At 35.8% G+C, this 24,048-nt stretch overlaps 1 protein-coding gene across 1 annotated transcript in view; it reads left to right on the top strand.

Moving 5' to 3' along the window:
* Positions 1-24,048, top strand: part of AP4E1 (adaptor related protein complex 4 subunit epsilon 1) — a 67,695-nt gene that overhangs the window by 23,650 nt on the left and 19,997 nt on the right. Inside the window, exons 9-15 of the mRNA XM_065872125.1 lie at positions 2,601-2,723; positions 2,826-2,935; positions 6,282-6,421; positions 7,461-7,573; positions 7,681-7,799; positions 14,181-14,483; positions 16,630-16,744. Of these exons, the coding sequence (XP_065728197.1) occupies positions 2,601-2,723; positions 2,826-2,935; positions 6,282-6,421; positions 7,461-7,573; positions 7,681-7,799; positions 14,181-14,483; positions 16,630-16,744 (1,023 nt within the window). The remainder of the gene's footprint in view (positions 1-2,600; positions 2,724-2,825; positions 2,936-6,281; positions 6,422-7,460; positions 7,574-7,680; positions 7,800-14,180; positions 14,484-16,629; positions 16,745-24,048) is intronic.

A 24,048-nucleotide genomic window follows, 5' to 3' on the forward strand; every position in this document is an offset into this window, starting at 1 on the left:
CTCCAAGTGTTAAAGGAGGCAGAGCGGACTGCCACCCTTATTGCATGGTACCCGCATCTCCCTGCCAGAGTGGTGACAGTAATTTATTTAAAATGAAAGTAAAGTCTAGTCTGAAGGATACAGTGTCAGTAGAACTTCTTCAAATTTTGTGCATAATCCTACCCAAAATATCTATGATAAAATCACAGTGTCACAAATGTTAGAATGTTATTAATTTTTAATTTGTTAATTTTTTACTTGATGGTATTTTGATTAGGACCTGGCTTCCTCTGGAAGAGTAAACAAAGCTCCACGATGCATTTTACCTTTAGAAATCCTTAGAGGCTCTACAGCAAGTCCCCCTACATACAAACAAGTTCCTTTCCGAGAGCATGTTTGTAAGTCCAATTTGTTCGTAAGTCCGACAAAGTTAACCTAGGTACTCAACCAACACAGTTGGCTATATAGTACTGTACTGTAATAGGTTTATAACACTTTTCACACAAATAATACATAAAAAACAAACACAAAAATAAATAAAGCATTTTTAATCTTACAGTACAGTACCTTGAAAAGTACGGTAGTACAGTACAACCGCTGGCATACAGGGGCACATTTGTATCTTCGAAAGTTTGCAACTTGAAGGTTCGTATGTAGGGGGCTTACTGTATTCTTTTAACCACTGCAGTGAGGAGACAGCAGAGTAATTGCTTTTTCATTTATGGACTTAGACTTTTGTAGAGTTGGAGAATAAAGGCTATTAGCCTCTAAATTATTTAAAAATAATTTTAAAAACCTGTTAAGTTCATTTCAGCTCATTTATGCCTAGGTTGACTAATAAGTGCAATTTTTGAACTATTAATCTTACCTAAACTAGCTTTTCAGAAATCTTATGAGCATCTAAATATAAAAGTTTAGGTTTTAGATGGGTAATGAGAAGCTTTTGTTGTCAGTAAAACATCTTGATAGGAGAGCTCTAAATGGTAGAAATCCATAAAGGAAAATATGTCAGTTATGATAGAAAATGGAACATCATCATTTTTAATCTTACTTAGGACAAGCATGTTTGTTCAGGGTTTGGCAAACTTTTTTTGAAAAGAGGGCTAGATAGTAAATATTTTAGGTTTTGTGTCGGTCATATAGGTTTTTGTCATATATTCTCCTTTGTTTATTTTAAACCTTTAAAAATGTAATTGTATACCTAAAAGTAATAATTTTATATGTCAGTTATATCTCAAAAATGTAAAAATCATTCTTAGTTCACAGCTTACAAAGATAGGCTGAGGGCTGTATTTAATGATGTGTTGCCTACTCCTGCCTTAGTTGATTAGTTAAGTTAGTTGACTAAGGCTCTCTCTGTTTACTTCGTGAAGTCATAAAATCAGCTTTTTTCATAGCACAGAGTAACAACTTTTTACAGCATAACATCTGGATATATAAAGAATCTTTTTAGGTTCAGTTGACTTACTTTGTAGGTTTTCCTTTAATTAAAGTCAGTTCCCTTCTTAAAGAGTTGTTTATTTCTTAAAAATCTTTCCTTCTGATTTCTTTTCTCTCTCCTTTAGAAAGTATTTATTTATGTAAAGCTTTTTACCAGAAATTTATATGTGTATCAGTTGATAGGCAGCTTAGCAGTGTAAAACATAGTTAGTTGAATATTCAGGATCTATCTTATATCCTGTATACAAATGTTTGATTGTTATGTTTTAAGCTTTTGGAAAAAGAGCAGGAGTGATTCTATCAAAGACACAATATGCTTCAACTATATAGTAGAACTGTTTTTAAGCCTGCTGATTCTGTGTCTTACTTCTCATTCTGTGATTCCACAGGACATGCAGGACTTAATGGCGCCTAAATGATTCTTCTTTACCATGGCAAAGCTCCAGCTCTTTGACTTATGCTCTTTAAGAGAGTTTGAAAAAAATTTTAGTATCCACTTTGATCATCTATTATAGCTATCAGATCTTTGATGAGACCAGAAAATCAAATTTGAACACTATTAAGATGTTCAGTAGATTTTCTATATCCTTGGAGGTTAATTGTTAAAAAGTGGTTTGAAGATTTTTGAGTAGTGGCACTATTTTGAAATAAATGCTAGAGTATCCTGAAATGATTATGTTGAAATAAACTGCACTGAAATAAACTACATATACAGTTTCTATGTAAAAGTGATAGAAAATGCCTAAGAATAAATTATTTTAAGCATTCAAGGAGTGTTGGAAGTATCTATTTATATGGGAACAGTGAATGTATTACTTACGTGTCCGTTAGAATGCGATTTCCTTGAGGGCAGGGGTTTTTGTCACCGCTGTATCCATACTAGTAGAACAATGTCTGGCTCATAGGAAGTTTCAGAAAATACTTGTTGCATGACTGAATATATCATTCTTATCTATTAATATATATCATTCTCTTTAAATTGTACTGTGGTAACGTAATCCTAACAACTGTATAAAGCCTGAAAACAGTAAAGTTCTTATCTTTGAAAAATTTTCCATAAGTAAGATTTTTGACTAAAACTGACCTTCCAATTAGTTTGTTTTGTTAGGAGTTCTACACAGATATATTCTTTTATTATGCCTTAATATGATCCCTGACATTATAATATTTTATTTCTGTAGCTATTCTGTTTGAATGTGTACATACAGTCTATTCTATTTATCCTAAATCGGAATTACTTGAGAAGGCTGCCAAGTGCATTGGAAAATTTGTTTTGTCACCTAAAATAAATCTCAAATATTTAGGTAAGATGATTGGTTCTTTTGATGGAAATTACCAAGAGAGTTTTTGAAATTTGCTGGGCATTTGTTTTATGTCACTTTCTATAATGTAATCTTTGCTTCTAGGATTGAAGGCTCTTACCTATGTTATCCAACAGGATCCCACTCTGGCTCTTCAACACCAGATGACAATAATTGAATGCTTAGACCATCCTGATCCCATTATTAAAAGAGAGGTAAACTGGTATTTTGAGTAATGTATGTGAAGTGTTAAAATTTTTAAACTTTTTGTTGGTATTATGGAGAGAGATTAAAATGGTGGGCAGTGTGTATTTGCACACGTGTGTATTTTAACTTTTGAGTGCATTTTATTCTTTCTATTGAAGTTTAAGGAACTTTTCTAAAAAGCACTTGAGTCAGTAATTACAAGAATGGTTTATTTATTTATTTTTTAAAACATCTTTATTGGAGTATAATTGCTTTACAATGGTGTGTTAGTTTCTGCTTTATAACAAACTGAATCAGCTATACATATACATATATCCCCATATCTCCTCTATCTTGCGTCTCCCTCCCAACCTCCCTATCCCACTCCTCTAGGTGGTCAGAAAACACTGAGCTGGTCTCCCTGTGCTATGCAGCTGCTTCCCACTAGCTATCTGTTTTACATTTGGTAGTATATATAAGTCCATGCCACTCTATCACTTCGTCCCAGCTTACCCTTCCCCCTCCTGGTGTCCTCAAGTCCATCCTCTATGTCTGCGACAATAATGGTTTTAAATTATGAGTTGGGGCTTCCCTGGTGGCGCAGTGGTTAAGAATCTGCCTGCCAATGCAAGGGAGCCCTGGTCTGGGAAGATCCCACATGCTGCAGAGCAACTAAGCCCGTGCGTCACAACTACTGAGCCTGTGCTCTAGAGCCCACAAGCCACAACTACTGAGCCCACGTGTTGCAACTACTGAAGCCCATGCACCTAGAGCCCATGGGCTCTCCCCAACAGGAGAAGCCACCACAATGAGAAGTCTGCGCACCGCAACAAAGAGTAGCCCCCGCTCACCGCAAGTAGAGAAAGCCCACACGCAGCCATGAAGACCCAACACAGCCAAAAATATAAATAAATAAATAGATAAGAAATAGTTTTAGAAATAAATAAAATAGAAAATGAAACAAATGCTGTCAAGACAAGAGCACTCTTAAAAAAATAATAAAAAAATAAATTATGAGTTGGAGGAGTTAGGTCCAGTTACCTGTATAGGATTCATTAATATCTTTTTGGTCCAAGAATTGTATGAATCGGAGACCTGAACTCTATTCCCAGGTCTTCTATTAGTACAATTTTAAGAAGTTATTTATGATGATTAATTTTTTCCATTATTAACGTCTATAAACTAGGCTAATGCAGTCCCTATTGAATATGTAGGAATGTTGAAAGAATTAATAAAGATATCCCTAAAATGTTTTGAACTTTTTGGAAGGAAAGTTGTATAATTTAATTAATTTTTTTCAACTTTTTCCTTTTATAAAATTGCTTCAGTATCTACTTGGGTGTCCATGTAGATATATCTGTTAATTCTTATGTAGAGAATCACTTTATACCTTCATTTAAAATGGTATATGGGACCTAGGTAAGAAGAGTAGATAGTTTTATTTCTGATTTTAAAAATAATAAAGATAAACAGAATCTACTAAACATCTAAATTACTTAAAAGCAGTGAATTAAAAGTAGTTTATTTGAGAGAACACTGTATTACATTAAACAACTATAATTTTTAAAAGATAAGATTATGAATTTTGAATTTTAGTACTATTTTTGAAATAATATTTTCAAGAAATTGCCATCTACATATATATACATATATGTTTTTTGCATTCATAGTTTTAATCTTCTGAAAATTGTTACCTGCCTTGAATGAATCCAGGAAGTTTACAGATGTACTAATTTCTATGTGTGGACATTGTAGAAAAATGAGAAGATGCCAAGGGACAGTAGCAAATAATTATATTGCTCTTCCACTTTGAACAGACATAGAGCATGCATTTTCTTTGTGTGGTTAAGTACTAAATTGAACACGGTTGACTTAGATACAGTTTTCTTATTGCTGTATTTATTTATCGGGATCTCATTTAAAACTGAGAGTCAAAGGGAAACTAGACAACTTTTAAAATTATGAAGTCTGATCTGTAGTGAGAAAAGTAGCTTGAATTTTTGGGGAAGGGTACTGAGTATCAGTGGTGCCCCAAGAAGGTACTGCAGTACTGTCTCCTCGATGCCACTGTCACTTCTAACCTCCATCAGTAACCATATGGCAAGAACTTTGGTCCTGGGGTATGGAGTGACCTGTTGCTTGGGGCTGGGATTCCCTTTTACCTGATTTTATTACTTTTCTTTCATAGCAGGGAGAAAGAAGGCAAGAAGGAGTTAACAGAAAAGACCTCTAGCCATGCAGTTCATAGTACCAGTCCCCATTCAGTCCTGGAAATGCTAAATTTCATGGTCTTAGAGTAGGAAGTAAATTTGGTGTAGATTATCTTAAAATATGTGACGTATAGAGTCTACAGGAAGCATGTCTGAAGTAGCTTCATAGGTTGAAAGTTATAAATACATGGGGAACCTATGTATTTATAGATTTTAAATGGTGTTAAGGATTAACTGGAACAGTTAAAAAAAAATTGAAAATCTGTTGTCCTTTGTACTTGAAGTCCTGGGTATAGGACTGAAAAATTAGAAAGAACCCTAAAGATAGATGAACAAGTTTGATGAGAAGGATATGTGGAAATTCTCCTGCAGCTAATATTGTTGCTCCTGAAATGCCAGTAAACGATGCTTTTTCATTATTGCCCTTTGTCTCCTACTGATTTCTGGGAACTATGATATTTTTACAACCCTGATGTAGAACCTCAGAAAGCCAGCCAAATGGGAGCTTACTCTGGTACTGGTCTTCCTTCATCTTTCTTCAGGCAGCAAGAGGTATATGCCTCATCACTGAGAAAGCTGTAAAATGGTTCTTCCTTGATACCCGAGATTCTGAACGTAGGCCTTGCTGGGGTTTGAAGTGCTTGCACTACCTTATCCATCCATTAGAGACCATTTGCCCTTAGCTGACAAATCCATTCAAGTGTGGTTTTCTGTTGTTCGGGTAGTGTGGAAAAAGCATTTTGCAAGACTGGATTTTTATATGTGTATGCATGTATACACACACACGCACACATGCATAGCACACAGGTATAAGTAATGTAGGTTTAAGAAGCTGTTACATTTTTAGAAAATAGATTATTAACCTTTTAACTTTTTAGTCTTTACATGGCCTGTCATGTAGAGATGTCAGATGATTATTATCTATATCAATAGAAGGCTTTTAGACTTTGGAGTTGATTATAATTCTTTTTTTTTTTTTTGACAATAGTCTTACCTTTCTTAAGTTCTGTTCAGTTAAAATGTGCATTTCTTGAGCACCTATTAACTGCCCAGTAGAGCTACATAAAAGTGGAAAAATCAACTGTTATAAACTTATATGTTACAGTATTTATTTGTTATCATGCATAGTTTTATAATACTATTTTTATTTTTCTTTCTTAAATAGACTCTGGAACTTCTTTATAGAATTACTAATGCACAGAATATAACAGTGATTGTCCAGAAAATGCTTGAATATTTACATCAGAGCAAAGAAGAATATATTATTGTCAATTTGGTTGGCAAAATAGCTGAGCTGGCTGAGAAATATCCTTTGTTTGGACCATGAGTCATAAAATACCTTTAGTTACACAGTGACTTTAAAATAATTGCTCTAGACATGGTCACTTGCACGTTGAGTTCAGAGGCCCAGCAGTAACTTCCATTCCTGATATTCAAGCCTCTCTTGTTGTCAAAAGCAAGAATTTGTGTAGACTTCCTAGGGGATGACTTTTTTCCTGGTTCTTTTTATTCCATTGGTCAGTATTATCAGCAGGATACAGGAATCTCTGTCTGATTCCTCTTAGAGTCCCTCCTTGTCTTTGACTTTACTTCCTACTCAGTTTCTTTCCTGAGTAAAAGTTCTTGTTGTTTTCAGGGGATTGTTGAGGGGATCAGGATGCTAAAAATTTATCCTTTACACTACTGTTTATACTAGAAATTGTCACAGTGAAGTAGTTGGCAACTCCATTCACATGTTACTTTTCTTCACATTTGTTTCTTAAAAGTCAAAGGAACTTTGCAGGTTACGAGGTTACTCATCATTCTTTTTAAGATGTCTGTTGTTTAAATCTAAGATTGAATGAATGAATAATGCTGATCAAAGTATCTTGGAAATTGCTTAAGTATAGTTTTGTCCTAACCAGTGCTATAGCTCTGGCCAGCAGAATGATAGAATTTTAGAACTGAAGAAGAACAGATTAGAAAAGAGGGTCAACAACTTGTTCAGATAGACATGTCACAACATTTAGTTTCTGAAGTGCATATCATTTTCCATTGTTTTTGTCCATAGTTAGCTGGAACATTTCTTTCAATTATTTCAGAGTTATTTATTGGACACCTGTTATGTGTAATATATGGTGCTAGATAAAGCACCATGAACTGGTTTATTAAGTTTATTCAATAAGCTTTTACTGAGCACCTATTTTACATAAAGCTGGAGTATAGAACAATTTATTGGCAGAAGTTAAAGGTATAAATGCCAAACTAGGATGAACTGAGGGTTATTTTTTTTAAGATTTATACAGAAAGGATAATTTTAATAAGTGGCATTTGGAAGTGTACTTGTTCTTAACACTGTGGACACATATGCTCCTGATAATGCGTGGTTTATTCAGACAATGAATGCTGTATTTTCAGTGGGAGGAGATGTTATGCATCCTGATATTCCCAATAACTTTCTGAGACTGCTAGCAGAAGGTTAGTAAACTGTTGCATTCTGCAAAGATTTTAAAATTAAATGTTTTTATTACAGAGTCCTTAGAGAATTTAGTAGAAATTAAAATGGTATATTAATTTCTTTGTAGGTTTTGATGATGAAACAGAAAATCAACAATTAAGGCTCTATGCAGTTCAGTCTTATTTCACTTTACTAGATGTGGAAAATGTGTTCTACCCACAGAGATTTCTTCAAGTTATGAGTTGGGTGAGCAAAGTACATTGAATCATAAATGTTTATTTTTTTTTTATAAAGTCAAATACTAATAATATATTTCTTCAGAAATCATTCTGTTCTACTCAGTTAACTCCTTCAGCTGTCAATTTTCTTTCCCAGTGGCTACCTTCTATCACTTAACTATTTACTTATCTATTCATTCTCTCTGCCATCTCACTTGACTAGTCTTTTAAATATGGGTATTTATTTAGATGCCTGTCTGTGTCTACAATGCATTTGTTGTGTTTTCTATGTGAATCTATTTTTGAATATGTGAATACTCATATATCTGTGCTATGTTAGCTTTCTATTGCTGCATAATAATGTTACTACAAACTTAAAACAACATACATTTGTTATCTCACAGTTTCTGTGGGTTAGGAGTCCAGGCATGGGTTCTCTGCTTAAGGTCTTTCAGGGTTGCAATCATCATGTCACTTGGGGCTGCTGTTTCATCTGAAGCTTGATTAGTAAAGGATCTGCTTCCAAGCTCACATGTGGTTGTTGGCAGAAATCAGTTTCTTGCAGCTGTAAGACTGAGGGTTTGAGGTTCAGACTGTTGACTGTTGCCTGCCCTTAGCTCCAAGAGCTGCCCTCAGTTTCTTGCCAGGTGGGCCTCCCAACATGGCTGCTTGCTTCATCAAAGCCAGCAAGGAGATCATCTCTGCAAAACAAGGTCACAGTTTTACGTTATATAAACCTACATAATCGTATACATCCTGTCACCTTTGTATATTCTTTCTTGTGCATATGAGTGAGCATTTCTTTAGGGGGAGATTTGGAGAAGTGCAGCTCTGGGTCATAGGATATTCACACTTTAATATTTTATGGTTTTGCCAAATGTTAGCGTGTTAACCATAATTTTACCCAGACTTTTATTAAAGAATTCTTTTCTAATCTACAGGAAAGTTGAAAAAATGGCGTAATAAATACCCCTATACTTTTCACCTAGATTCCCAGTTAATATTTTTAACCACCTTTGCTTTACTGTATCTATTTGGTTCCCTAAGATCTTATGGAAAAACCCGAACGAACTTTTTGGCCAACCCAGTACATCTATATCTATAGCTAGGTCTACCTATATACAGTTTGTTTTGTTGAGCCATTTAAAATTGAGTTGCAGGGGCTTCCCTGGTGGCGCAGTGGTTGAGAGTCCGCCTGCCGATGCAGGGGACACGGGTTCATGCCCCGGTCTGGGAAGATCCCACGTGCCGCGAAGTGGCTGGGCCTGTGAGCCATGGCCACTGGGCCTATGTGTCCGGAGCCTGTGCTCCGCAACAGGAGAGGCCACAACAGTGAGAGGCCCATGTACCACAAAAAATAAATAAATAAAATAAATAAAAATAAAATTGAGTTGCAGGCCTCATGACACTTACCCTATAAAAAATTCAGTGTGAATCTCCCAAGAGTGATGTTCTAGATAACCATAAAACCATTATTGCACCTAAGAAATGTGACCTTAATTCATTAATATCACCCAATATACAGTCCATATTCAGACTTATCCAGTTGTCCAAAAGATGTCTCTTATGACTATTTTTCTACTCCCAATCCCATATCAGGTTAAGATTCACAAATTGCATTTAGCTATGTCTTTTAATGTCTTTTATTTTACAGTGATGCGCAGTTTCTTCTTGTTTTCATGACATTGATTTTTTTGGATGAATACTGTTGACTTGCAGAATGTCCAGCATTCTGAATTGGACTATTTCTGGTTCAGTTAAACATTTTTAGCAAGAATACTACATTGTCAATATGTATTTCTCACTGCATTGTATCAGGATGCATATAATGTCAGTTCCTCCAATTATTGGTGATAGTAAATTCTTTTGTTTGGTTAAGATGGTGACCTTTGTAAAGGTTCTCGCCATTGTAAACATGCTGTTTCTCCTTACTAATTTAGAACTAATCTGTGAGGTGATTCTGTGAGACTTTGTGAACATCTGTTCTTCAGCTATCTTTCATCAATGGTTTTAGCATTGATAATCCTTGTCTAAATTGATTGTTGTATTTGGTGTCCATTTGTATTTTCCTCCATGAACATGATATGTTCATATATTTAGAGTGTTTCTTTTTCTACAGCATACAAATCCTGTACCTTTTTTGTTAGATTTATACTTAGGTACAGATGGTCCCTGATTTAAGATGGTTAAGCTTATGATTTTTCAACTTTACAATGGTGCAAAGTGATACAAATTCAGGAGAAACTTCAAAATCTTTTTTTTTAATTGGAGTATAGCTGATTTATAATATTATATTAGTTTCAGGTGTATAGCATGGTGATTCATTATTTTTGCTGATTATATTCCATTATTGATTATTACAAGATAATGGGTATAATTTCCTGTACTATACAGTATATCCTTGTTGCTTATCTATTTTATACATAGTAGTTTGTGTCTCTTAATCCCTTACCCGTAACCTGCCCCTTCCCCTTCCCTCTCTCCACTGGTAACCACTAGTTTGTTTTCTGGTTCTTTTCATTTTATTGAAGTATAGTTGATTTACAGCATGTGTTAGTTTCTGGTGTCAGCAGAGTGATTCAATTATACATATATGTACATACTCTTTTTCATATTCTTTTCCATTATGGTGTAGTACAGGATTTTGAATATAGTTCCCTGTGCTATACAGTAGGACATTGTTGTTTATCTATTCTATATATAGTAATTTGTATCTGCTAATCCCGAATTCCTAATTTATCCCTCCCCCAACCCCTTTCTCCTTTGGTAACCATAAGTTTGTTTTCTATGTCTGTGAGTCTGTTTCTCTTTTGTGGATAAGTTCATTTGTGTCATATTTTAGATTCCACATATAAGTGATATCATATGGTGTTTGTCTTTCTCTTTGACTTCACTTAGTATGACAATCTCTAGGTCCACACATGTTGCTGCAAATGACATTATTTCATTCTTTTTTATGGGTGAGTAGTATTCTATTGTGTATATATACCACATCTTCTTAATCCATTAAATATGTTGATGGGCATTTTAGGTTGTTTCTTTGTCTTGGCTGTTGTAAATAATGCTGCTATGATCACTAGAGGCGTGTATCTTTTCAAATTATAGTTTTCTCCAGGTATATGCTCAGGAGTGAGATTGCTGGATCATATGGCAACTCTACTTTTAATTTTTTTAAGAAACCTCCATACTGTCTTCCATAGTGGCTACACCAATTTAAATTCCCACCAACCATATAGAAAGGTTCCCTTGTCTCCACACCCTCTCCAGCATTTATTATTTGTAGACTTTTTGATCATAGTCATTCTCACAGGTGTGAGGTGGTATCTCATTGTGGTTTTTATTTGCTTTTCTCTAATAACTAGTGATGTTGAGCATCTTTTCATGTGTTAGCCATCTGTACGTCTTCTTTGGAAAAATGTCTGTTCAGGTCTTCTGCCCGTTTTTTCATTGGACTGTTTGTTCTTTTGATATGAGCTGTTTGTATATTTTGGAAATTAAACCAAAATATACAAATTGGTTGCATTATTTACAAATATTTTCTCGCATTATGAGGGTTATCTTTCATTTTGTTGATGGTTTCCTTTACTGTGCAAAAAGCTTTTAAGTTTAATTGCATACCATTTGTTTATTTTTGCCTTAGGAGACAGATCCAAGAAAATATTGCTACGATTTATGTCAAAGAGTGTCCTTTTCTAGGAGTTGTATGTCTCAGGTCTTACATTTAGGTTGTTAATCCATTTTGAGTTTATTTTTGTGTATGTTGTGAGGAAATGTTCTAATCTCATTGTTTTACATGTAGCTGTCCAATTTTCCCAGCACCACTTATTGAAAAGACTGTTTTTTCTCTGTCCTATACTCTTGCTTCCTTTTTTTGTAGATTAGTGGACATTAGTGTATAGGTTTATTTCTGTATTTTGTTCTTATACCCTGCAATCTTGCTGAACTCACTTATTAATCTAGAATTGTTTTTTGTATATTTCTTGAGACCATGTTAATAATTTTTGCATCTCTGTGCATGAGGGATAGTGGTCTGTAGTTTTCTTGTTTTTTTCTGCTATGTTTGGTTTTGGTATCAAGGTAATACTGGCTTCATAAAATGCTTGAGAGTGTTCTTTCCTCTTCTGTTTCCTGGAAAGATTGTGTGCAAGGGTGTTGTTTAGTTTTTAAGGGTTTTGAAAATTTCTTGTTATCTTTCCTGTTACTGATTTCTAGTTTGATTCCATTGTTGTCAGAGAAAGTACTCTAATTTCAGTTCTTTTAAGTATGTTGAGATTTATTTTATGGCCTAAGATATGATCTGTCTTATATGTTCTGTGGGTGCTTGAAAAGAGTGGGTATTCTGCTTATTGTTGGGTGGTGTGTTTTATAGATGTGGATTAATTCTTTCGGTGATGGTGTTGAGATGGGGTGTAGATATCTCTAACTATGTGGCCTCCACTGAGCCTGAGTCTCTGCTAGGCTTCCCCTGACACCACTCCAGCAGAGAGGGGGAGGGCTACTTCTTTAAACTTGGGTGGAGGTGAAGTATAGGCTTCCTATGTAGTCTTCACAGACACTGCAGAAGAGTGGGCCTTTCTACAGCTTGGCGGGGATGAAGTTCCTGGTTTTCACTCAGTCTCTCTGTTACCACCCTTGCTGGGGAGTTGAGATGCTTTTTACAACCTGGTAGGGGTTGAAGTCTTGACTCTCCACTCCACCTTTGCTGGTATGGGTGGGGCTACAGTTTTTTCTATTTGGTGCTTGGCTGGAGTAGAAGGATTATTATCTGAAAGTTTTCTGTCTTCCTGGCCCTTTGGCTAGAGGGCAGGCTTTTCTTGGGGCTTTTTTGTCCTTTCCCACTGGCATTTCTAGGTTCCTGGCTCTCAAGTCCCCAGTCTGAGGTATATGAGGCAACAGATAACCCACTGTATTGTTCCTTAGGTCCCAAGGTTCTTAGTCATCTGCCTTTTTTTCTCTACTTTCAGTCTTTGTATATGTGTTTTATGTATAACATCAAGGGTTTTTAGGCATACTTAGCAGGAAGAATAGTGGAAAAAATTCACCTACTCTATCTTCCCAGAAGCTTAAGTCCATTGATGTTTTTTTAACTAATTAATTTAATTTATTTATTTTTGGCTGCATTGGGTCTTCGTTGCTGCTTGCGGGCTTTCTCTAGTTGCAGTGAGTGGGGGCTACTCTTTTTTTTCTTTAACATCTTTATTGGAGTATAATTGCTTTACACTGGTGTGTTAGTTTCTGCTTTATAACAAAGTGAATCAGCTATACATATACATATATTCCCATATCTCCTCCATCTTGCGTCTCCCTCCCACCCTCCCTATCTCACTCTTCTAGGTGGTCACAAAGCACCGAGCTGATCTCCCTGTGCTACGTGGATGCCTCCCACTAGCTATCTATTTTACATTTGGTAGTGTATATATGTCCATGCCAGTCTCTCACTTCGTCCCAGCTTACCCTTCCCCCTCCCCGTGTCCTCAAGTCCACTCTCTACGTCTGGCAGGTTGATTCTTAACCACTGTGCAACCAGGGAAGCTCAAGTCCATTGATTTTTGAACTGGGATTTAGGTTACCTGTTCTTCTAGAACTTCCTTCCATCTTTTATTAAACCAGTCAAAAAGTTATCTTACTATTTAAGGATTGAATTTATGTAGTCCTATTTCTTTTTTTTTTCCTCTTCTTGTTACTAGCCATAAATCTTCCCTTGCCTATCACCTCACCTCACTGTTTTTTCTTGCTGGTCCCAGTATTATACATGAATATACTTCATAAATACTACTTAGGAAAAATCTCACACTCCATGAATTATCAGTTTATTAAGGATCCTTAGACCGATAGGATTATATATCACCTGAATAAATTAGATGTAGGAAAGAGTATGTGTAAAATAGATCAGTGTTCGTCAGAGTCTCTTCTGTGGATCATCTACATCAGAATCAGCTGATGCTTTTTCAGAATGTGTATTGTATATCCCCACCACAGACATACTAAATCAGATTATCTGGGAGGAGAGTATAGAAATGTGTATTACTATGAAACACCTCAGGTGGCTCTTATGCATACTAGTATGTGAGAACCACTTGTTTAAATGCTTATTGGAAAAAATAGTAACAGAATGTGAAAGTGCTTTTAAAAACCAACATCCAAACCTGGAAGTTCAGAAGAAAGCTAACTTGTAACGGTATGCTACTTTATATATTGTTAATGATATGGAAAACCTTTTTGTACTCACTTCCAATTCTTGATGTAATTTTGAACCTAAAATATACAATTGTATCTTTAATAATTTCTTCACCATGAGAATACGTTTAGTATAAATTAAATTCATTCCGGCAGTAGGCACTTTGTTTAAATTTCTGAGTATAGTTGTTATATAACTTGATATTTGCATATATACATTTCTTTATTTTAGGTTTTAGGGGAGTATTCCTACCTCTTAGATAAGGAAACGCCAGAGGAAGTTATAACCAAGCTCTACAAGTTACTTAGAAGTGACTCCATTTCTTCAGAAACAAAAGCCTGGATAATTGCTGCTGTGACCAAGTTGACACCTCAAGCACACTCTTCTAATGTAGTTGAGAGATTAATCCAGGAATTTACCACATCTTTGGATACTTGTTTGAGACAGCATGCATTTGAATTAAAACATTTGCATGAGAATGTGAAATTTATGAAGGGCTTGCTTCCAGTTGATAAGAGTTGTGAAGACATGGTGGTAAGATATCTGCATTCCATCTTTTACAAAATTGCATTGTGTTTAAACAGAATAATTCTTGCATTTGTGATATATCTGGAATATGCCAAAATGTAATTTCTGTAGCACTTTAGATGAAGGTTGGCATTTTTCTCACATTAGTGTGAGAGAGCATTTGAGAGCTTCTACTCAGTAGTGATCCTAAATAGTCAGGAAGACTAATCTGTTCTGGAGAACTGCAGTGCAGGGGTTTATAGTCTATGACAATCTCTTTTAACATATAATAATTTGAGAACTTAAAAATTTTATCTCCTTTGAACTTCTCTAATATGTCGTTTTATTATTGCTCTCTTTGAGAATGTAAGAAAAAAAGTTCTCCATTTTATTTTGTCCATCTACTATCTAAATCTTTACTACTTTGGAACCTGATCACCCGCCTTTTCTTCTCCCACCGACTTTCAGCCAGTGCTGCCTTTAATCCAAAGCACTTAGTTACTGCTCACCTCTGAGTTCTCTGTCAGATTGGTGTAAATCTGAAAACTTCCAGAAGGAAGTCAGATTTGTTCAGATTTTTATATTAGATGTCATATAGTTGAAGAAGAGGGGAGGATGGGCAGTATTCCCACTAATTATGACTCAGATGTTCATGGCTTGTATTCATTTTGAACCTTTGTTCATTAATTTTTTTCATTAGCTCCTCATGGGTAGAGGCCTTGGTTTAACATTTGGTAGGCATTCCAGAGACTATATGAATAAATATGCTATACATAGTATTAAACTAGTTAGTTACTCTACTTCCCTTTCTTACAATAAAAGATAATGATGATGACATGGCTTCATCTCTTAAGAATCTTATTGAGGGACTTCCCTGGCGGTCCAGTGGTTAGGACTTTGCCTTCTAATGCAGGGGGTGTGGGTTCAATCCCTGGTTGGGGAGCTAAGATCCCACATGTCTTGTGACCAAAAAACTAACGTGAAACAGAAGCAATATTGTAACAAATTCAATAAAGACTTTAGAAGTGGTCCACATGGGAAAAAAAACTCAAAAAAAAATCTTATCAAAACTAAACTTTGCCAAATGCACAGTGTGACATGCCACTTAAATTTTTTGAGAATTACCTGCTGTTCTAAATTATCTGAGCTGTTTGTATACACTTGGCTAAATTAGGAGAGGCAAATCTGTGGTTTCTGAGGTCATTACTGCTATATCCTCTTGTGTATCTCATTTTTATTTCTCTCCTCACTTTTTCTTTTCTCCTTTTCCCCTTACTCTTTCTTCATCTCTTTTCATTTAAGCATTCTCTTGTACCTTTCTATTCTTGTACTTGATTGAAATTAAGTAATTTTCCACAGGCTTGTAACAAAGCATTTTTAGGTAGAATGGAATAGGATAGTTAAATCAAAGGCACTGTGGGAGGCTGGATAATGGGCCTCCCCAAGATATTCACATCTTAATCCCTGTAACCTGTGCATAAGTTACTTTATATGGTAAAAGGGACTTTGTAGGTTTGATTAAGTTAAGGGTTTTGTAATGGGAAGACTATCTTGGATTATCTGAGTAGGCATGATACAATCACAAGGGTCCTTACAAAAGTGAGGCAAGAGGTCAGAGAGGAGAAGGCCAGGTAACAATAGAAGCAAAGATTGGAGTGATATAGCCCCAAGCCAAGGAATGCTGGCAGCCTCTAGGAGCTGGAAGAGACAAGAAACCTATTCTCCACTGGAGCCTCCAGAAGGAACTAGCCTTTGCTGGGGGCTTTGTTTTTAGCCCCCCACAGGAGGAAACTAATGTAGACACTATAGCTCATAGTGTATGTGTCTTCTCCTCTGGTAGGTTACAAGTCTCATGAAGCAGGACTTGTGTCTTACTTTGTCTCAGTTATAACATCTAGCATGATGCCTTAACATGTTGGATGCTCAAAAATGTATTCTGCAGTGAGTGAAATGAATAATAAGTGCACATGACTTATATTGTTAGATTCTTAGCTGAGTGTTTTGATTATAGATGTTTCAGAAAGAGTTGAGTAGCAATTTTAGAGTTGAAGTTCTGTTTTTCACTTAAAAATTATTTTTAGGAAATATGGGCTGAAATCACTTCTGTGAATATGCAGTCTAATGTTTAGGGTAAGTTTTTTTAATTCCTAATTTTTGCTTTACTTTAATATAGGTAGATGCTTCCTTATCTTTTCTGGATGGTTTTGTGGCTGAAGAACTAAGTCAGGGGGCAGCACCTTACAAACCTCACCACCAACGGCAGGAGGAAAAGCTTTCTCAGGAAAAAGGTAATTTTTCATGGGTTTATAATAAGCTAGATTGTAGGGACATCACTTTTTAATGCAATTGATATTATAGTCATGTAAGTAAATAACTAAGGAGATTCACTATCTCTTGTTAAGTCTGCTTGTGACTTATTCACCCTGACCTTATTTGGGGTAAACAGGAAAAATAAGTTAGCCTAGAGGTGTTCCCAAAGCCATAGGTTTCATGTACATAAGTACCTAAGATATGGCAGCCATCCTGGAATTTTAAAAGAACTTGAAGGTGGAATTATCATGTTGGTCACTGTGCTAAAGGGCTGACAGATATCAGCGTGAGCATATCTGCAGAAGAGTTTCAGAAGAAAACTCTGGTTACTATGAACTAGTGAGTTTCATTTTATTCTGAACAATCTTGTATAGCTTAAGTGTGTTAAAATGCTTCCTCCAGCGAAATGTCTGATAAGTGAATTTAGGAACAGCCTAGAAAGAAAAGAATAACTTTACATTTAAAAAATGTAGGCTGTCAGGAAAAGACTTCTGTCATTATTTTAGTAAAGAGGAGATCACTGAGATATTTGATGGTGGATGGCATATATATATAGATATATATACATATATATATACACACATATGTATGAATAAAGGGAGACCATTGAATATTATTTGTATAGGAATTCAGAATGTTAATACTGAAAAGTTCAATGCTGAAAGGTCTTTTTTTTCTCCTATTCGTTATTTAATGATTTTGTAGAGTACTTATTATTTTTTAGGTTCTGCGCTAGGCATATGAGTACAACTAAATGGTTCATCCTACAATGAAACCAAAAAGTATAAACACTAATAATAGGCTTGATGTTATTATTTTGCAGAAGTATTTGTTCTTTTAAAGTTTTTGACATTATTTAGCACAACGATACCTAAAGGCCTAGAAAATACAATTTTCTTTCAAAGGGTAATCAGTTTCCTTCCCGTTTAACTCCTCATATATTGATAGAATATGTGAGGGGAAATAAAGTTTTGAATTAGAGTTGCCCAACCTCTGACTATAGTGCATATAGAGGCCTTATGACATCCAAGGCATGGAGTGAAAATCTGGAGTTCCAGAGTGGGAGACATGGTCCAGTTGTCATATTTCCTTATTTTCAAATGTCTGGGAGCCATCAGTTGCTCTTTTTTTTTCAGCTGTGCTGTGTGGCATGTGGGATCTTAGTTCCCTGACCAGGGATCAAACCCATGCCCCCTGCAGTAAAAGTGCAGAGCCCTAACCATTGGACCACTGGGGAATTCCCCATCAGTTGCTCTTATTACTGCAATTCAAGGCTAGGGTAGGCAAGAGGGGGTAGGACAAGGACCCTAATTTCTGGCACTGCCTTTCTTCTTTCTTAAAATAAGTTAAGTGGCTGATGCAAATATAATAGACCTGAAACTCCCCAAGCTAGTATATTCATTTGCCAAGTACATTTTTGATCATGGAATCATCATTATAAATGGGGTTAAACTGTCAAATTAGGCTCTTCCCCTCTCCTCCCAAACCTATTTTTCAAAAGTTCTCTAAAGTAAAATAGAAATTTCATGAGCCTAAACTGTCTTTTATATCATGGAAAAGAAAATCAATTACGAGACAGGACATAGCAAGTGCTTATGCTATGTACTTGAAGAATAAGTTATAAAATCATGGATCTTATAATTGTGATTATTACAGAAAGTAAAGAGTGGGGGAAAAATAGGTATTTTCTGCTTAAAAAGTTGTTAATTCTGGAATCCTTCAATTGGCAATCGGTTCTGATACTGATCTTGTTTGAGATTTTTATAAATCATTTGCAGAGTAGTAGTCAAATGTCACTTTTATGAAAGATACAGTACTTAGCTCTCTCGGGTAGAAAAATGCCAAGTTCGTAACAATAAACTTCAGGAAAATATTGTAAGATAATGTGAATTAGCAAACATAGGTGGGATACAGGGAACTAACTTTTATTACCAGTTCCTACCCAAGAAAAGCATTGAGGAATCAGTGTGGATTATTCTGTTAAAATGTTATTTGAATATGTTGTAGCCCCAATGTTAGATAAAACCAGAGATAATAAGGGGAAGTAGCAGGATAATCTCCTGTCTACAGAACTGTGGATTTTTGAAAACCACATCAAGTTTAGACTGTTAGTCTCTCAAAAAATAAAATTAATAACAGCTGGGGATGGTCAGAGAGGTATAGCCAAATGATCAAGGTATAAAAGAACTGCAGAGAACTTCAAGATGGAGGAGTAAGACATGGAGATCACCTTCCTCCCCACAAATACATCAGAAATACATCTACACGTGGAACAACTCCTACAGAACACCTACTGAATGCTGGCAGAAGTCCTCAGACTTCCCAAAAGATATATATATTTTTTTCCTTTTTTTCTTTTTCTGAGTGTGTATGTGTATGCTTCTTTGTGTGATTTTGTCTGTATAGCTTTGCTTTTACCGTTTGTCCTAGGGTTCTGTCTGTCCTTTTTTTTAAGTATAGTTTTTGTTATCATTGGTGTATTTGTTTTTTTGGCTTGGTTGCTCTCTTCTTTCTTTCTGTCTTTTTTTTTTTTAATTTTTAATAATTTTTTTTAGTTTTTATTTTAATAACTTTATTTTATTATTGTTATTTGTTTATTTCTTTCTCTTTTTCTCCCTTTTCTTCTGAGCCATGTGGCTGATAGGGTCTTGATGCTCCAGCCGGGTATCAGGCCTGTGCCTCTGAGGTAGGAGAGCTGAGTTCAGGACATTGGTCCATCAGAGACCTCCTGGCTCCATGCAATATCAAACGGTGAAAGCTCTCCCAGAGATCTCCACCTCAATGCTAAGACCCAGCTCCACTCAATGACAAGCAAGCTGTAGTGCTGGACACCCTATGCCAAACAACTAGCAGGACAGGAACACAACCCCACCCATCAGCAGAGATGCTCCCTAAAATCATAATAAGGTCACACACATCCCAAAACACACCACTGAATGCGGTCCTGCCCACCAGAAAGACAATATCCACCCTCATCCACCACAGCATAGGCACCAGTCCCCTCCAACAGGAAGCCTACACAACCCACTGAATCAACCTTAGCCACTGGTGACAGACATCAATAACAACGGGAACTACAAAACTGCAGCCTGTGAAAAGGAGACCCCAAACACAGTAAGTTAAGCAAAATGAGAAGAAAGAAACACATAGCAGATGAAGGAGCAAGGTAAAAACCCACCAGACCAAACAAATGAAGAGGAAATAGGCAGTCTACCTGAAAAGAATTCAAAATAATGATAGTAAATATGATCCAAAATCTTGGAAATAGAATGGAGAAAATGCAAGAAACGTTTAACAAGGACCTAGAAGAACTAAAGAGCAAACAAGCAATGATGAACAACATAATAAATGAAATTAAAAGTACCCTAGAAGGGATCAATAGCAGAATAACTAAGGCAGAATAATGGAGAAGTGACCTGGAAGATAAAATAGAGCAGAATAAAGAAAAAAGAATGAAAAGAAATGAGGACAGTCTCAGAGACCTCTGGGACAACGTAAAACACACCAACATTTGAATTATAGGGGTCCCAGAAGAAGAAGAGAAAAAGAAAGGGACTGAGAAAATATTTGAAGAGATTATAGTTGAAAACTTCCCTAATATGGGAAAGGAAATAGTCAAGCCCAGGAAGCGCAGAGAGTCCCATACAGGATAAATCCAAGGACAAACATGCCAAGGCACATATTCAAACTATCAAAAATTAAATACAAAGAAAAACTATTAAAAGCAGCAAGGGAAAAATAACAAATAACATACAATGGAATCCCCATAAGGTTGATAGCTGGTCTTTCAGCAGAAACTCTGCAAGCCAGAAGGGAGTGGCAGGACATATTTAAAGTGATGAAGGAGAAAAACCTACAACCAAGATTACTCTACCTAGCAAGGATCTCATTCAGTTTTGACAGAGAAATTAAAACCTTTATAGACAAGCAGAAGCTAAGAGAATTCAGCACCACCAAACCAGCTTTACAACAAATGCTAAAGGAACTTCTCTAGGCAGGAAACACAAGAGAAGGAAAAGACCTACAATAACAAACCCAAGACAATTAAGAAAATGGTAATAGGAACATACATATCGATAACTGCCTTAAAGGTAAATGGATTAAATGCTCCCACGAAAAGACATAGACTGGCTGAATGGATATAGAAACAAGACCCGTATATATGCTGTCTGCAAGAGACCCACTTCAGACCTAGGGGCACATACAGACTGAAAGTGAGGGGATGGAAAAAGATATTTCATGCAAATGGAAATCAAAAGAAAGCTGGATCAGCAATTCTCATATCAGACAAAATAGACACTAAAATAAAGACTATTACGAGAGACAGAGAAGGACACTACATAATGATCAGGAATCAACCCAAGAAGAAGATATAACAATTGTAAATATTTATGCACCCAACATAGGAGCACCTCAATGCATAGGCAAATGCTAAGAGCCATAAAAGGGGAAATCGACAGTAACACAATCATAGTAGGGAACTTTAACACCCCACTTTCACCAATGGATAGATCATCCAAAATGAAAATAAATAAGGAAACACAAGCTTGAAATGATACATTAAGCAAGATGGACTTAATTGATATTTATAAGACATTCCATCCAAAAACAACAGAATATACTTTCTTCTCAAGTGCTCATGGAACATTCTCCAGGATAGATCATATCTTGGGTCACAATTTAAGCCTTGGTAAATTTAAGAAAATTGAAATCATATCAAGTATCTTTTCCGACCACAACGCTATGAGGTGATACCAATTACAGGAAAAAAAAATCTGTAAAAAATACAAATATGTGAAGGCCAAACAATACACTACTAAATAACCAAGAGATCACTGAAGAAATCAAAGAGGAAATCACAAAATACCTAGAAACAAATGACAATAAAAACACGAACACCCAAAATCTATGGGATGCAGCAAAACAGTTTTAAGAGGGAAGTTTATAGAAATGCAGTCTTACCTCAAGAAACAAGAAACATCTCAAATAAACAATCTAACCTTACACCTAAAGCAATTAGAGAAAGAAGAACAAACAAAACCCCAAAGTGAGCAGAAGGGAAGAAATCATAAAGATCAGATCAGAAATAAATGAAAAAGAAATGAAGGAAACAATAGCAAAGATCAATAAAACTAAAAGCTGTTTTTTTGAGAAGATAAACAAAATTGATAAAGCATTAGCCAGACTCATCAAGAAAAAAAGGGAGAAGACTCAAATCAATAGAATTAGAAATGAAAAAGGAGAAGTAACAACTGACACTGCAGAAATACAAAGGATCATGAGAGATTACTACAAGCAACTCTATGCCAATAAAACGGACAACCTGGAAGAAATGGACAAATTCTTAGAAAAGCACAACCTTCTGAGACTGAACCAGGAAGAAATAGAAAATATAAACAGACTAATCACAAGCACTGAAATTGAGACTGTGATTAAAAATCTTCCAACAAACAAAAGCCCAGGACCAGATGGCTTCACAGGCGAAATCTATCAAAACGTTTAGAGAAGAGCTAACACCTATCCTTCTCAGACTCTGCCAAAATATAGCAGAGGAAGGAACAGTCCCCAACTCATTCTACAAGGCCACCATCACCCTGATACCAAAACCAGACAAGGATGTCACAAAGAAAGAAAACTACAGGCCAATATCACTGATGAACATAGATGCAAAATCCTCAACAAAATACTGGAAAACAGAATCCAACAGCACATTAAAAGGATCATACACCATGGTCAAGTGGGGTATATCCCAGGAATGCAAAGATTCTTCAATATATGCAAATCAATCAATGTGATAAAACATATTAACAAACTTAAGAATAAAAACCATATGATCATCGCAATAGATGCAGAAAAAGCTTTCGACAAAATTCAACACCAATTTATGATAGAAATCCTCCAGAAAGTAGGCATAGAGGGAACTTACCTCCACATAATAAAGGCCATATATGACAACCCCACAGCCAACATCGTCCTCAATGGTGAAAAACTGAAACCATTTCCACTAAGGTCAGGAGCAAGATAAGGTTGCCCACTCTCACCACTCTTATTCAACATAGTTTGGGAAGTTTTAGCCACAGCAATCAGAGAAGAAAAAGAAATAAAAGGAACCCAAATCGGAAAAGAAGATGTAAAGCTGTCACTGTTTGTAGGTGAAATGCTCCTATACATAGAGGATCCTAAAAATGCTACCAGAAAACTACTAGAGCTAATCAATGAATTTGGTAAAGTAGCAGGATACAAAATTAATGCACAGAAATCTCTTGCATTCCTATACACTAATGATGAAAAATCTGAAAGTGAAATTAAGGAAACACTCCCATTCACCATTGCAACAAAAAGAATAAAATAACTAGGAATGAACCTACCTAAGGAGACAAAAGACCTATGTTCAGAAAACTCTAAGACACTGATGAAAGAAATTAAAGATGTTACAAATAGATGGAGAGATATACCATGTTCTTGGATTGGAAGAATCAACATTGTGAAAATGACTATACTACCCAAAGCAATCTACAGATTCAGTGCAATCTCTATCAAACTACCACTGGCATTTTTCACAGAACTAGAACAAAAGATTTCACAATTTGTATGGAAACACAAAAGACCCCAAATAGCCAAAGCAATCCTCAGAAAGAAAAACGGAGCTGGAAGAATTAGGCTCCTGGACTTCAGACTATACTACAGAGCTATGGTAATCAAGACAGTATGGTACTGGCAGAAAAACAAATATAGATCAGTGGAACAGGAGAGAAAGCCCAGAGGTAAACCCACATACATATGGTCACCTTATTTTTGACAAAGGAGGCAAGAATATACAATGGAGAAAAGACAGCCTCTTCAATAAGTGGTGCTGGGAAAACCGGACAGCTACATGTACAAGAATGAAATTAGAACATTGCCTAACACCGTACACAGAAATAAACTCAAAGTGGATTAAAGACCTAAATGTAAGGCCAGACACTATAAAACTCTTAGAGGAAAACATAGGCAGAACACTCTATGACATAAATCACAGGCAGGATCCTTTTTGACTCACCTCCTAGAGAAATGGAAATAAAAACAAAAATAAACAAATGGGACCTAATGAAACTTAAAAGCTTTTGCACAGCAAAGGAAACCATAAACAAGACAAAAAGACAACACTCAGAATGGGAGAAAATATTTGGAAATGAAGCAACTGACAAAGGATTAACCTCAAAAAGATACAAGGAGCTCATGCAGCTCAATATCAAAAGAACAAACAACCCAATCCAAAAATGGACAGAAGACCTAAACAGAC

This window comes from Phocoena phocoena, chromosome 2 (genome assembly GCF_963924675.1).
Source record: "Phocoena phocoena chromosome 2, mPhoPho1.1, whole genome shotgun sequence".
Classification (NCBI taxonomy): domain Eukaryota; kingdom Metazoa; phylum Chordata; class Mammalia; order Artiodactyla; family Phocoenidae; genus Phocoena; species Phocoena phocoena.